This window comes from Salmo salar, chromosome ssa17 (genome assembly GCF_905237065.1).
Source record: "Salmo salar chromosome ssa17, Ssal_v3.1, whole genome shotgun sequence".
Classification (NCBI taxonomy): Eukaryota; Metazoa; Chordata; class Actinopteri; order Salmoniformes; family Salmonidae; genus Salmo; species Salmo salar.
Window position 1 is genome coordinate 13393670 of NC_059458.1, and position 13534 is coordinate 13407203.

The following is a 13534-nucleotide window of genomic DNA, read 5'->3' on the forward strand; positions in this document are numbered from 1 at the left end:
CTGGTACTCAGGGCTCTGTTGTCCCTCCATCAGGTTCTAATGGCCTGGTACTCAGGGCTCTATTGTCCCTCCATCAGGTCCTAATGGCCTGGTACTCAGGGCTCTGTTGTCCCTCCATCAGGTCCTAATGGCCTGGTACTAAGGGCTCTATTGTCCCTCCATCAGGTTCTAATGGCCTGGTACTAAGGGCTCTATTGTCCCTCCATCAGGTTCTAATGGCCTGGTACTCAGGGCTCTGTTGTCCCTCCATCAGGTCCTAATGGCCTGGTACTCAGGGCTCTATTGTCCCTCCATCAGGTCCTAATGGCCTGGTACTAAGGGCTCTATTGTCCCTCCATCAGGTCCTAATGGCCTGGTACTAAGGGCTCTATTGTCCCTCCATCAGGTCCTAATGGCCTGGTACTCAGGGCTCTGTTGTCCCTCCATCAGGTCCTAATGGCCTGGTACTCAGGGCTCTGTTGTCCCTTCATCAGGTCCTAATGGCCTGGTACTCAGGGCTCTGTTGTCCCTCCATCAGGTCCTAATGGCCTGGTACTCAGGGCTCTGTTGTCCCTTCATCAGGTCCTAATGGCCTGGTACTCAGGGCTCTGTTGTCCCTCCATCAGGTCCTAATGGCCTGGTACTCAGGGCTCTGTTGTCCCTCCATCAGGTCCTAATGGCCTGGTACTCAGGGCTCTATTGTCCCTTCATCAGGTCCTAATGGCCTGGTACTAAGGGCTCTATTGTCCCTCCATCAGGTCCTAATGGCCTGGTACTAAGGGCTCTATTGTCCCTCCATCAGGTCCTAATGGCCTGGTACTCAGGGCTCTGTTGTCCCTCCATCAGGTCCTAATGGCCTGGTACTAAGGGCTCTATTGTCCCTCCATCAGGTTCTAATGGCCTGGTACTCAGGGCTCTGTTGTCCCTCCATCAGGTCCTAATGGCCTGGAACTCAGGGCTTTATTGTTCCTCTAACCACTCTGACATCAATGCAAATGCGGTCGAAAATCACATCAAACACTTATCATCAAAATAGTATGTGCTTTTAAACTCGCCTGACTGTGATGATCAATTTGAAGAAAGGAGTTCAACAGCAGGTTGAAGCTGAATGTGAAACATGGTCGTTGTGGATGTTGTTTCCAAGCCTAACACAATGTAATGGACAGCGCTTTCTAAGGTTGAGGATTCATTCAAAACACCCATACGCATATTAAGAGCATATTAATCAAAATTATATTTGTGCCGTTATACAACTTAGCCTACCGCATATTATGCATGGCAAAAAGACTAAACAGATTGAAGATGTCTTTGGTCCATAATAGGTCTAGCCTCTTGAGGATCGGGATTGGTTGAACAACAACCAGTGAGATAGCACGGCGCGATATTCAAAACAAAATAATCTCAAAATTAAAATTCAAGTATTATACGGCATTTTAAAGATACTCTACTCGTTAATCCAATCACATTGTCCGATTTCAAAAAGGCTTTACGGTGAAAGCAAAACATTAGATTATTTTAGCATAGCACCTCAGCAAAAAAAAAAGCAATTTTCCAAGCACGATAGCCATCACAAAACCAGATATACAGCTAAAATTAAGCGCTAACCTTTGACAATCTTCATCAGATGACACTCCTAGGACATCATGTTAGACAATACATGCATTTTTTGTTCAATCAAGTTTATATTTATATCCAAAAACCCAATTTTTACATTGGCGCGTGACGTTCAGAAAATGTTTTCTCCCCATAACTTCCGGTGAATAGGCACATTTAATGTACAGAAGAACTCATAAACGTTGAAAAAATTTATAACAATTATTTAAAGAAATAGAGATAATCTACTCCTTTATGCAACCACATTGTCAGATTTCAAAATAACGTTACGGAAAAAGCACATTGTTCAATATTCTGAGTACAGAACTTAGCCTTCAATGCTAAGCTATACAGTTAGCCTATTTACTTACCTTTGCTGATCTTCGGCGGAATGCACTCGGAGGGGCACCCACTTCCACAAGAAATGTTCATTTGTTCTGCAAAGTCCATAATTTATGTCCAAATACGTCCGTTTTGTTGACCCATCCAGAATACTTTACAATGCCATGTGGCGTGGACGCAAATCCATAGACGAAATGTTCAAAGTTCCATTACCATTTGTAGAAACACGTCAAACGATGTTTACAATGAATCCTTTAGGGTATTTTTTTACGTAAAATTGCGATAATTTTACAACCGGGCAATAGGTATTCATCCCAGAAGAAAAATTAAAAAACAACGAAGTCACGTGCACGCGCATCATAAGACACCTCTCCTCAGACTGGCCAATGATTGACTGAGCCATAATTATCTGCCCAGTAACAGCTGACGGTTGAAACCAGTTCCTAAAGATTGTTAACAGCCAATGGAAGAGTTAGGAGGTGCAACGTAAATTGTAGTTTTGTCATTGTAGTTTTTCAAGGGATTCAAAACAAAAACTACATTTCTAATTTCTCCCACTTCCTGATTCAATTTTTCTCAGGTTTTCTGCCTGCCATATGAGTTCTGTTATACTCACAGACACCATTCAAACAGTTTTAGAAGCTTCAGAGTGTTTTCTATCCAAATCTACTAATAATATGCATATTCTATTTTCTGGGCCAGAGTAGTAACCTGTTTAAATTGGGTACGTTTTTCATCCGGCCATGAAAATACTGCCCCCTAGCCCCTAGAGGCTAGCCTATACTCCAAAATGAAACGCATTCGAGTAATCGCCTTTGAGAGTATCATTATACATACTGGATAGACTGGTTACCTTATGCTACACTCCAACATTTCTATCCACAAGTCTGGGAGGGAACTTATAGCCCTAGGCGATGCTGTTGGTTGTGCAGGGTAGCTAACAGTTATCCTCCAATTATAGTGCATTTTTATTTTGAATGCCCTAGTAATCGGGTTTTAAAAAAATGATTATTATTAATTGTGTGACATGACCTTTTAGCTCCAGAATATCTCACCACCGTGCGTTTCCATCTCCTCCTCTCTCTCCTTCATTCCTTTAGCTGCATACTATCTCACCACCGTGTTTCCATCTCCTCCTCTCTCTCCTTCATTCCTTTAGCTGCATAATATCTCACCACCGTGTTTCCATCTCCTCCTCTCTCTCCTTCATTCCTTTAGCTGCATAATATCTCACCACCGTGCGTTTACATCTCCTCCTCTCTCTCCTTCATTCCTTTAGCTCCAGAATATCTCTATTTTAAGAATGTGAAATGTCAGAATAATAGTAGAGAGAATGATTTATTTCAGCTTTTATTTCTTTCATCACATTCCCAGTGGGTCAGAAGTTTACATACACAAAATTAGTATTTGGTAGCATTGCCTTTAAATTGTTTAACTTGGGTCAAACGTTTCGGGTAGCCTTCCACAATCTTCCCACAATAAGTTGGCTGAATTTTGGCCCATTCCTCCTGACAGAGCTGGTGTAACTGAGTCAGGTTTGTTGGCCTCCTTGCTCGCTCACACTTTTTCTGTTCTGCCCACATATTTTCAATAGGATGAGGTCAGGGCTTTGTGATGGACTTTGTTGTCCTTAAGCCATTTTGCCACAACTTTGGAAGTATGTTTGGGGTCATTGTCCATTTGGAAAACCCATTTGCGACCAAGCTTTAACTTCCTGACTGATGTCTTGAGATGTTGCTTCAATATATCCACATAATTTTGCTTCCTCATAATGCCATCTATTTTGTGAAGTGCAGCAGTCCCTCCTGCAGCAAAACACCCCCACAACATGATGCTGCCACCCCCGTGCTTCACGGTTGGGATGGTGTTCTTCGGCTTGCAAGCCTCCCCCTTTTTCCTCCAAACATAACGATGGTCATTATGGCCAAACAGTTCTATTTTTGTTTCATCAGACCAGAGGACATTTCTCCAAGAAGTACGATCTTTGCCCCCATGTGCAGTTGCAAACGTAGTCTGGCTTTTTTATGGCGATTTTGGAGCAGTGGCTTCTTCCTTGCTGAGCGGCCTTTCAGGTTATGTTGATATAGGACTCGTTTTACTGTGGATATAGATACTTTTGTACCTGTTTCCTCCAGCATCTTCACAAGGCCCTTTGCTGTTGTTCTGGGACTGATTTGCACTTTTTGCACCAAAGTACGTTCATCTCTAGGAGACAGAACGCGTCTCCTTCCTGAGCGGTATGACGGCTGCGTGGTCCCATGGTGTTTATACTTGCGTACTATTATTTGTACAGATGAACGTTGTACCTTCAGCCGTTTGGAAATTGCTCCCAAGGATGAACCAGACGTATGGATCTCTACGATTTTTTTTCTGAGGTCTTGGCTGATTTCTTTTGATTTTCCCATGATGTCAAGCAAAGAGGCACTGAGTTTGAAGGTAGGCCTTGAAATACATCCACAGGTACACCTCCAATTGACTCAAATGATGTCAATTATCCTATCAGAAGCTTCTAAAGCCATAACATCATTTTCTGGAATTTTCCAAGTTGTTTAAAGACACAGTCAACTTAGTGTATGTAAACTTCTGACCCACTGGAATTGTGATACAGTGAATTATAAGTGAAATAATCTGTCTGTAAACAATAGTTGTAAAAATGACTTGTGTCATGCACAAAGTAGATGTCCTAACTGACTTGCCAAAACTATAGTTTGTTAACAAGAAATTTGTGGAGTGGTTGAAAAACGAGTTTTAATGACTCCAACTTAAGTGTATGTAAACTTCCGACTTCAACTGTATTTAGCACAACTCCGCTATAAAACCGAAGAAGCCTATTCGCGTGCATACGGATTGCTCCCCCCCTTGCCACTGTTCCTGCCACTGTTCCCGGCCAATCTAAATCAAAACTAATTTTACATATTAGACAAGATTAAATTTAGAATAATCTGATGGGTGAAAATATGATCACTTGATGAGAGAACAGCTGTGCAGCCTGAGGCAAGGAACAGAGCACAAGGTTCTTCTTTTATGTGACTCTCTCAAATCATCAATATCCTATAGTCAATCACCACCTTCCATAGACACCTGAAACCCCACCTCTTTAAGGAATACCTGGGATAGGATATAGTAATCCTTCTAACCCCCCCCCACAAAAAAAAGATATAGATGTACTATTGTAAAGTGGTTGTTCCACTGGATATCATAAGGTGAATGCACCAATTTGTAAGTCGCTCTGAATAAGAGCGTCTGCTAAATCACGTAAATGTAAAATGTAAATCATGCATCCCATATATGTTTTCATTTCTGAGACATTAAGGTTTGTGTCATTGACAACTAAAGTTGCCAAATAACTCAAAATCTAGTGTATAGTACTTGTTTCAAATGATCACTTTACCCTCAACATATCCACTTAATGGGAAAAATATCCTTCTATTTTATTCAGCTAAATTCTATTACATTCTTCTTACTATTGCACGACAATAACCAGCTGACAAAATGTCATGACTGCCACAGCCCTTGTGGTGTTTACTTATTTATGCAGATACTGAAGGTTTTCAGTTATTATTAATTTCCTCTACATTATTGATCACTTAATGCCAGTGACACAGTCAAACAGAGTTAGGGAAGTACTTCCGTTTCAGTGCATGGGGGATTTCCATGGGGATTTCCATGGAAATCACTGTTTCACTGAAACATGCCAGTCAACTGGTTGGTCCAGTTTCTTTACATTACTGAGAGATTGGCGTATGTAGTTAGGCGATTGAAACGTGCTTTTTCTGCTTTCCTGCCTGGTTGGCATTACAAGGTAGACTGTGATTGCGGAGCCTCAGTTGAGATTGAGACGTATGGTGTTCCTCAAGGCTCCATGTGCGGACCAATGGTCTTCCTACTACTAGTAGCCTAGTGGGTAGCCTATATGACATGGGCCAATCAAATCAGGCAAAGAGAAGTCACTGTGTGTAGTATAGTTTGTGTTCCCTCCTTCTCCCAGCTCTCTGTAAATAATACATGGTCTGGTTCAGTGTTCCGGATGCCTGTGGCTGCACATTGCCCTGACACTTCTAGAAAGCAGCTGTGAGGCCTTGTTGTGAAACGCTTGCAATGCCCAACCTCCAGTCAGAAACCCAGTAGGGTAAGCATTACACATAGTTGTGTGATAGTTTTTCAATAGCCCTCTATCAATTAAGTATTTTTAGGCTACTCTGTATTGGAGGTGTCAATCACTTTACGGCCAACACACTTCTCAGTCCTACGCTGCTTCAGTCATCTGTATTATGAGATAGTCATATATCTGTACTACAGGATTGTGAAGGTCTGTCTGGTTTCTCTCGCCTGCAGAAGCACGATCAAGGACAGGTCCTGCTGGATGTAGTGTTTAAACACCTGGAGCTGACGGAGAGAGACTACTTCGGCCTCCAGCTGGCCGACGACTCCTCAGACAGTCAGGTGAGGCCTCTAATCAGGACCCAGAACCAAATCTTGCGCAACGCTCGGTAATTAGCTAGCTGCTCGATTGACTCGTTTATTTCAACAGGCTGTCGCAAGAGTTCAGGTGAGGCCACCTGAGATTGTGCACGTTAGACTACATTGCAGCGGCGCAGAATCACTGATCTCCAAATCAACTGGCTTCCGAAATTACTGATTGTTATGTGATCAGGATTAGCAGATCTACGCAGAGCCCTGCTCTGGCTGATCCCCTCAAACACTCTGACTGGCAGCATAGCAGCATCTCATGAATAGGCTCTCTCCAGCCCTGTCAGCAAACTGTGGCGTATTTGCAGCAAACAGTTTGAGATAATAAGAAGGTTATGGGTCATGATCTGCAAACAATAGAGTTGAAACAGCGTCTAGAATAGTGTTTAGAGGCTACAGATTGTGTTTCGGAAAGTTCACAAAATAACAATGCAAATATTCATTTGTGACTGCTGAAATTCAGACTTTGATACGTATGTATATTTTTGATGATGCTATCTCGCAGGACAGTTTGATTTCTATTCTGAACTTTCTCTAATGTTTTGAGTAAAAATGTATCTTTCATTTTCCCTCTTGTCCCCTACTGTGTCTGTGGTTTTCTCTATCCATATTTTACAGAGGTGGCTGGATCCAACCAAACCCATTAGAAAGCAATTAAAAAGTATGTTTGATACATTTGGAATATTCTCTAGTATTTTCAATATTATATTTATCGCTAGTTTTAGTTCCATTAATCTGGTTGTTTGTTTTTCTTCAGGGAGGTCTCCACACAGTTTGAATTTTAGGGTTAAATTCTTTGTAACCGACCCCAATAAACTTCAGGAGGAGTATACAAGGTAAGTTCTTAATGGGTGGCACTGTGACAGAAGTAAGCAGTACTTCCTCTATGCTATTCTCCATACAGTTTGATTAAAGTGGACTTAAAAGGTTTTGTATTGATCTTGCTGTTTTGGGTCCCCTTTAGGTACCAGTACTTTTTGCAGATTAAACAGGACATACTTAGTGGAAGGTGAGTGTGGATTTTATAAACACACAGCTCTGTATTTGGTTGGTTTGTTCAAACATTTGAATAATCTTCATGTGGTGAATTTGAGTTATAACTGAATCCTTGGCTCGCAGGCTGCCGTGTCCGTACATCACAGCCGCTCTTCTTGCTTCATACGCCGTTCAGTGTAAGTACTTCAATTATTCCTCTCAGCTATTCAACTAGAACTGTACTACTGACTTATGGTCGCACACATTCTGCCTGAAACCTTGTCACTAACTACTATTGATAGAACGTGTTCAGTAGTGTATTTTCCCTATCTCCGTCCTAATATCCACCATAGGATTTCAAGCATTGAGAGTATGGGGGATCTGGCTATTACAGTAGCTTGGAAACCTCAGACCGTAGTATTACTTCATACTGAACTTGTCTTGTAATGATGCTGCTTTCATGTGGCCTGGCTGCTGCAGGTCTTTGTTTACACATTGACCCCAACACGCTGCTGAGGGGGGAGGAGTAACAGCACAATCACCACAACCAGGCTGGCAGCAGGGCAGAAGAACACTGCTCATTGGTTGTTAGCTTAATAGGCTGGCTGACTGACTGACTGACTGACTGACTGACTGGCTGGCTGGCTTGCTGGCTGACTGGCTGGCTGACTGGCTGGCTGACTCTCTCGTGGGGTTGTAGTAAACGTATCATGCTATATGGGAGGTATAGAAGTCACAGGAGGAAATGGAAAGTGGCCATGGTGGTCTCACCGCAATTACTATAATAACAACAATAGAATGGAGGACATTTCACATGTGCCAGTCTGTATGTCAGTCACAGGTCTGAGCAGGATAGTTAGTGTATACTGGGCTATTACTGTTCATTTTTCCCACTGTTTTCACATACTGATGTAGTTTCTGTTAAAATGATTTATTAATTGATTCACATTATTGTGCTACATACTTTTCTTAAAGGGCTTCGGAAATAGTGGCACTTAACCCCCAACTTCCTTATGTCTGCTCCCTTTTCATTATGGAAGACGCGTCGTATCCCAAATGGCACCCTGTTCCATAGAATAGTGCACTATTTTTGACCAGAACCCTATGAGCCCTGGTCAAAAGTAGTGCACTATATAGGGAATAGGGTGCCATTTTGGAAGAAGGCAGACTGTTTATACAGAATGGAAACACTGAGACACTCAGCAGGACGACTCATCTCTCTGTCTCTCTTTTCTAAACATTGACAAAAAAAGGCAAGTGTTTGGCTCCTCTCAAGCTGCAAAAGTCCTGCTTCTTTCCGTTTGCACACAAAGGACAAGTTTGACCAGAAAATGTGTGAATGAATGGGAGCTGTGCAGGAGGGAGAGGAGGAGAGGAGTAAAGGCTTCCTTGTGCTTTGTGTCACACACACACACACTTACACTTACACACTCACACACTGTGTGCTTTGTGTTGTGTTGCAGCTGAGCTAGGGGACTACAGTCAGGACGAGAACTTGCCCGGCTACCTCTCCGGATACTCTTTCATCCCCAACGCACCACATGACTTTGAGAAAGAGATTGCCAAACAGCATCAGCAACACAAGTAAGAAGCAATCTCTCAGCTGATATTGTGTGAGGGTGTGGATACATTGGTGTAAAACGGGAAATGCACAGAAAATATCAAATAACTTGTAGATTAAACGGGGATGGACTCTGCTCATTCACAGCAGCTGAGATTGAGGCGGCTCAGACTTTGTGCCCAGGTCAGAACAAGGGCTGTCATTGTTTATCGTCTCACGTAGATGGTAGGGTGGCCTACTCTCTGAATGGCCTGTGTGGAGCCAACTGAAGTCGCTATCTCTCACTCTCACTCTTTTTCCTTTCAGGGGACTGCCTCCTGCCCAGTCAGAGTTCAATTATCTAAACACAGCACGGACGCTAGAGCTCTATGGAGTGGAATTGCACTATGCCAGGGTAAGTGTTCAGTTGTGAAATGGAGTGATGCATGCATACTATGCTCCCCAATCAACCTTCTTTAACGTGGTTTCATTAGACAGTGTGGCGGTTAGCACCCTCCTCCATTGCCCAACTATAGGGTTTCTGTTAAGTAGGACCCATCCACAGGAAGTCTGGGCACCTTACAATCCTCCCTGTCCTTTTTCCCTCCTCCGTTACAGGATCAAAGCAACACTGAGATTTTAATCGGAGTGATGTCAACTGGGATTGTCACCTATAAGAACAGGGTACGAATCAACTGCTTTCCATGGTGAGTCAAGTCAGTTGAGTATGTTTCCACATTCAGCCACATTCTCCATATAGGGGAGCCATTGGATGGGACGCACAGAACCTAAAGAGTATTATAAATTGGGTGGTTCGAGCCCTGAATGCTGATTGGCTGACAACTGCGGTATATCAGACCGTATACCACGGGTATGACAAAACATTTATTTTTACTGTTCTAATTACTTTGGTAACCAGTTTATAATAGCAATAAGGCACCTCGGGGGTTTGTGGTATATGGCCAATATACCATGGCTAAGGGCTGTATCCAGGCACTCCACGTAGCATTGCGACTAAGAATATTGTATATTGGCCATATACCACACCTCTTCAGGCCTTATTGCTTAAGTAACAAACAGTAGTAGCAGACATAGCATGAAAGCGGTTATGAATCAATAGCATTTACGATGCTCTACTTCTTTTCATGGCCCAGATTCAGCCATAACTTACTCCAGCTCTACTGTAAAGTGACAACACGAGCCCTCTCCCCGCTGTTTGATCTTGCCCTACTCCCTTTGATGGTACAGCACAGTGAGAGTTTATCTTCATGAAAAGAGACTTCTATAGAAATGAGTAATAGCGTAACTGTGTCAGGTTGGGACACAGTGCGGTCTATATTTAGATTCTCTCTCTGAGTCATGCTTTAAGGAACCAGGGAAATAGGCCAGCAGGCACAGTGGAACTATAGAACACTGAACATGATTTGTTTCTGATTAAAGAATGGAAGGGATTCTTATGGATGATAACATGGGGAGTATGTATTCTCTATGCTTGTCCAGTGGCTTCAGAACGCTGGATAAGTTCGCTGTTATGTCGGAAATAAAGGAGAGATTCCATCCTATGGGTGACAAAAGCTTATTTTTCTTTCTTTCAGGCTCCAGATTGTAAAGATCTCGTTTAAATGTCGACAGTTTTTTATTCAACTCAGAAGAGAATTGGTAAGTATGTCCTGGTTTCAACTGGGATTACATCCCTACTATTTGTGCGAGCTCAAATTCTCTCTCGTCATTATGAATAATACATAATACATACATAATGCACTTTGTGGGTGTGCTAGGCTGGTCATATGAAACTAAATCTAAAATGATTTGATCCCAACTAGGGCGTCTGGTAGTGGAAGACACACAAAAACACCTGGTTGAATAATGCAAGTCAAGGAGACCTTTTAAAAGCAGTTGTACAGTACTTGATATCTAGATGAAGTGATGTCATGCGCTATAATTCATGTATCTGAGTAGAGAAGTACTACCGAGCACACAATAGTGTCTGGCCTAGAAGAAGCTATCTCATGGCCAGCTATGCAAGTCGAAGGGTGATTTCTTCCTCTGCATCCATGTTCTTTTAGCTAGATCTGTGTGACATCAGTTGATCATGTGTGATAACCCAATCAAATTGTATTGGTCACATACACATGGTTAGCAGATGTTATTGCGAGTGTAGCGAAATGCTTGTGCTTCTAGATCCGACAGTGCAGCAGTATCTAACAGATAATGTCTAACAAATCCACAAAACCTAATATCAAACAAATTCCACAACAAAACCTACTACACACAATCTAGTAAAGGAATGGGATGAGAATATATAAGTATAAAATATATGGATGAGCAGTGACAGAGCAGCTAAGATGCAGTAGAAAGTAAAGAATAGATAGTGAGGGGTACAGTATACAGTAGATACATATGAGATGAGCAATGCGAGATATGTAAACATTCTTAGTGGCATTTAAAGTGACTAGTGATCATGTTGATCATGTGTGATAATCACACACACCTACTGTACCGTGCATCATGCAATACTGTACGCCTAAGTGTGCTGAGCCCACCACTAACCTCTCACTCTCTCCCTCGCCCTCTCTCTCTCACGCTCTGTCTCGCCCTCTCTCTCCCTCTCTTTGTCTCTCTCTCGCCCTCTCTCCCTCGCCCTCTCTCTCTTGCCCTCACCCTCTCTCGCCCTCACCCTCTCTCCCTCCCTCCCTCTCCAGAATGAGAGCCGTGAGGCGCTGTTAGCCTTTCACATGGTGAACTACCGAGCCTGTAAGAACCTATGGAAGGCCTGTGTAGAGCACCACACCTTCTTCAGACTGGACCGACCCTTACCACCACAGAAGAACTTCTTTGCACACGTCTTCCAACTGGGCTCCAAGTACCGCTACTGGTGAGTGGGCCTGGGGAATGTGTGACTGTGTCCCAAATGGCACCCGATTCCTTATATAGTGCGCCACTGTAGACCAGGCCCCGGTCAAACGGAGTGTACTATGTAGGTGAATATGGTGCCATTTTGAAGTGCATAGTCTCTGGTGACCGTTAGCCTTCAGCAGATTTGGTCCTTGGTGCTGAGGTTGCATATTAAAATGTGTTTTGAAAGAGAGTCCGTGATCAAGTTGGGATCCCAGCAGGCAGAACTGGCTGTAATGATGGCGTTTCAACCAGCCTTTCCTGCTAAGATTATGTTTGTTTGTCAATGTTTACATGAGTCTTGTCAATGATAGTGTGTGTAACTGTAAAACTGCTGTCTAAAGGTGTCTAAACCTCACCAGAGAAAACAGTACTCTCTTAGAAAAAAGGGTTCTGCGGTTGTCCCCATAGGAGAACCCTTTTTGGTTCTAGGTAGAACGCTTTTTGGTTCCATGTACAACCCTCTGGGGAAAGGGTTCTACATGAAACCCCAAAAGGTTCTACCTGGAACCAAAAGGGGTTCTTCAAAGGGTTATCCTATGGGGACAGCCGAAGAACCCTTTTTGGTTCTAGATAGCACCTTTTTTTCTAAGAGGTTACACATTACCTAATCCTTTCAATTTCCCCTGACTCACTCCGTTCAGATCCAGTCCTTCCTAATTCGTGTTGCCCTCAGGATAACACCATCATCATTTTGCTGAAGCATATTTACATTTTTGTACCACTCACGACGGTGCCATTTGACCCATTGTGCCGCGTATCACAGAAATCGTGTGGGCTGGTTTGCATAACACAGGAATATGTTTACCGTGCCTCCTACAACTGCCAGTAGAGACCCAAAGCTCCAGTCCTCTCAGCTTTGCCAATGCCTTGTCACACCGTATGAGTGACTGACAAATAGTGTGACAGAGTAAAAAGAGCTGCGGTTTCACACACTGGGGTGTGTCCCTATTAATACTTCCTGCTGGCTCACTACACACATTAAAATGTCTAAATGGTAGGTAGTGCAACACTGGTTTGGTCTCCTCTTACTGCAGGATATAGAAGTGTGAGGGCAGTTGGTGTATGAATGTTTTCCGTTTTAATGTTAAAAAGATGTTTCTGTGTTATATGCAGTGGTAGGACAGAGGTGCAGTCTGTCCAGTACGGCAAGGAGAAGGGCATCAAGGACAGGGTGTTTGCCAGGTAAGACACTTTCTGAAGCCTAAATGAAGTGACACTATTGCTTACTGATAACTAAGAGAATCAGAAATGTGAGAACATGAAGAGACAGGGATGGAGGAATCTTACACTGAATAATGAGCAAAAGTCTAGTGAGTTGTAAGCCGTTTTCATCCTGCTAAATTGAAATCTGATGAACGTTTTACCTGCTGCAATGCAATCTAACAATAACAATGACCTCCATATCATCAACCAATCAGGTCTCCCAGTAAGCCCTTGGTGCGGCGGCTGATGGATGGAGGGATGGACTGGGAGTCAGTCAGCCGGAACTCCAGAGCCTCTCTGTCTGACGACCGCCTGGAGACCCAGAGCCTGCCCACACGCTCCCCACCAGGCACCCCCAACCAGTGAGTAGCCCTAACCCGTAGTGTAAGCAAACAGTACATTCCTTAGTTTCAAATCTATGAGTGGGACTGAACAAGTGCACACTTCAAGGGAGATGAAGGGGGAAGGAAATTGGGCTAATCTACTGTTGAGGAGGAGGAGCGATGTCAAGTACCTCTAAAAACCTTGGATAAC

The 13534-nt window shown here is 43.2% G+C and overlaps 1 protein-coding gene across 4 annotated transcripts in view; it reads left to right on the forward strand.

Annotated features, from left to right (window-relative positions):
- LOC106575192 (tyrosine-protein phosphatase non-receptor type 4) overlaps nt 1-13534 on the forward strand; it is a 36268-nt gene that overhangs the window by 9575 nt on the left and 13159 nt on the right. For all 4 annotated transcript variants that reach the window (XM_045698817.1, XM_045698819.1, XM_045698815.1 and 1 more), the window contains exons 3-14: nt 6250-6357; nt 7003-7045; nt 7142-7220; nt 7349-7393; nt 7504-7556; nt 8823-8943; nt 9227-9314; nt 9518-9606; nt 10495-10558; nt 11602-11774; nt 12911-12979; nt 13216-13362. In XM_045698817.1, the coding sequence (XP_045554773.1) occupies nt 6250-6357; nt 7003-7045; nt 7142-7220; nt 7349-7393; nt 7504-7556; nt 8823-8943; nt 9227-9314; nt 9518-9606; nt 10495-10558; nt 11602-11774; nt 12911-12979; nt 13216-13362 (1079 nt within the window). The remainder of the gene's footprint in view (nt 1-6249; nt 6358-7002; nt 7046-7141; nt 7221-7348; nt 7394-7503; nt 7557-8822; nt 8944-9226; nt 9315-9517; nt 9607-10494; nt 10559-11601; nt 11775-12910; nt 12980-13215; nt 13363-13534) is intronic.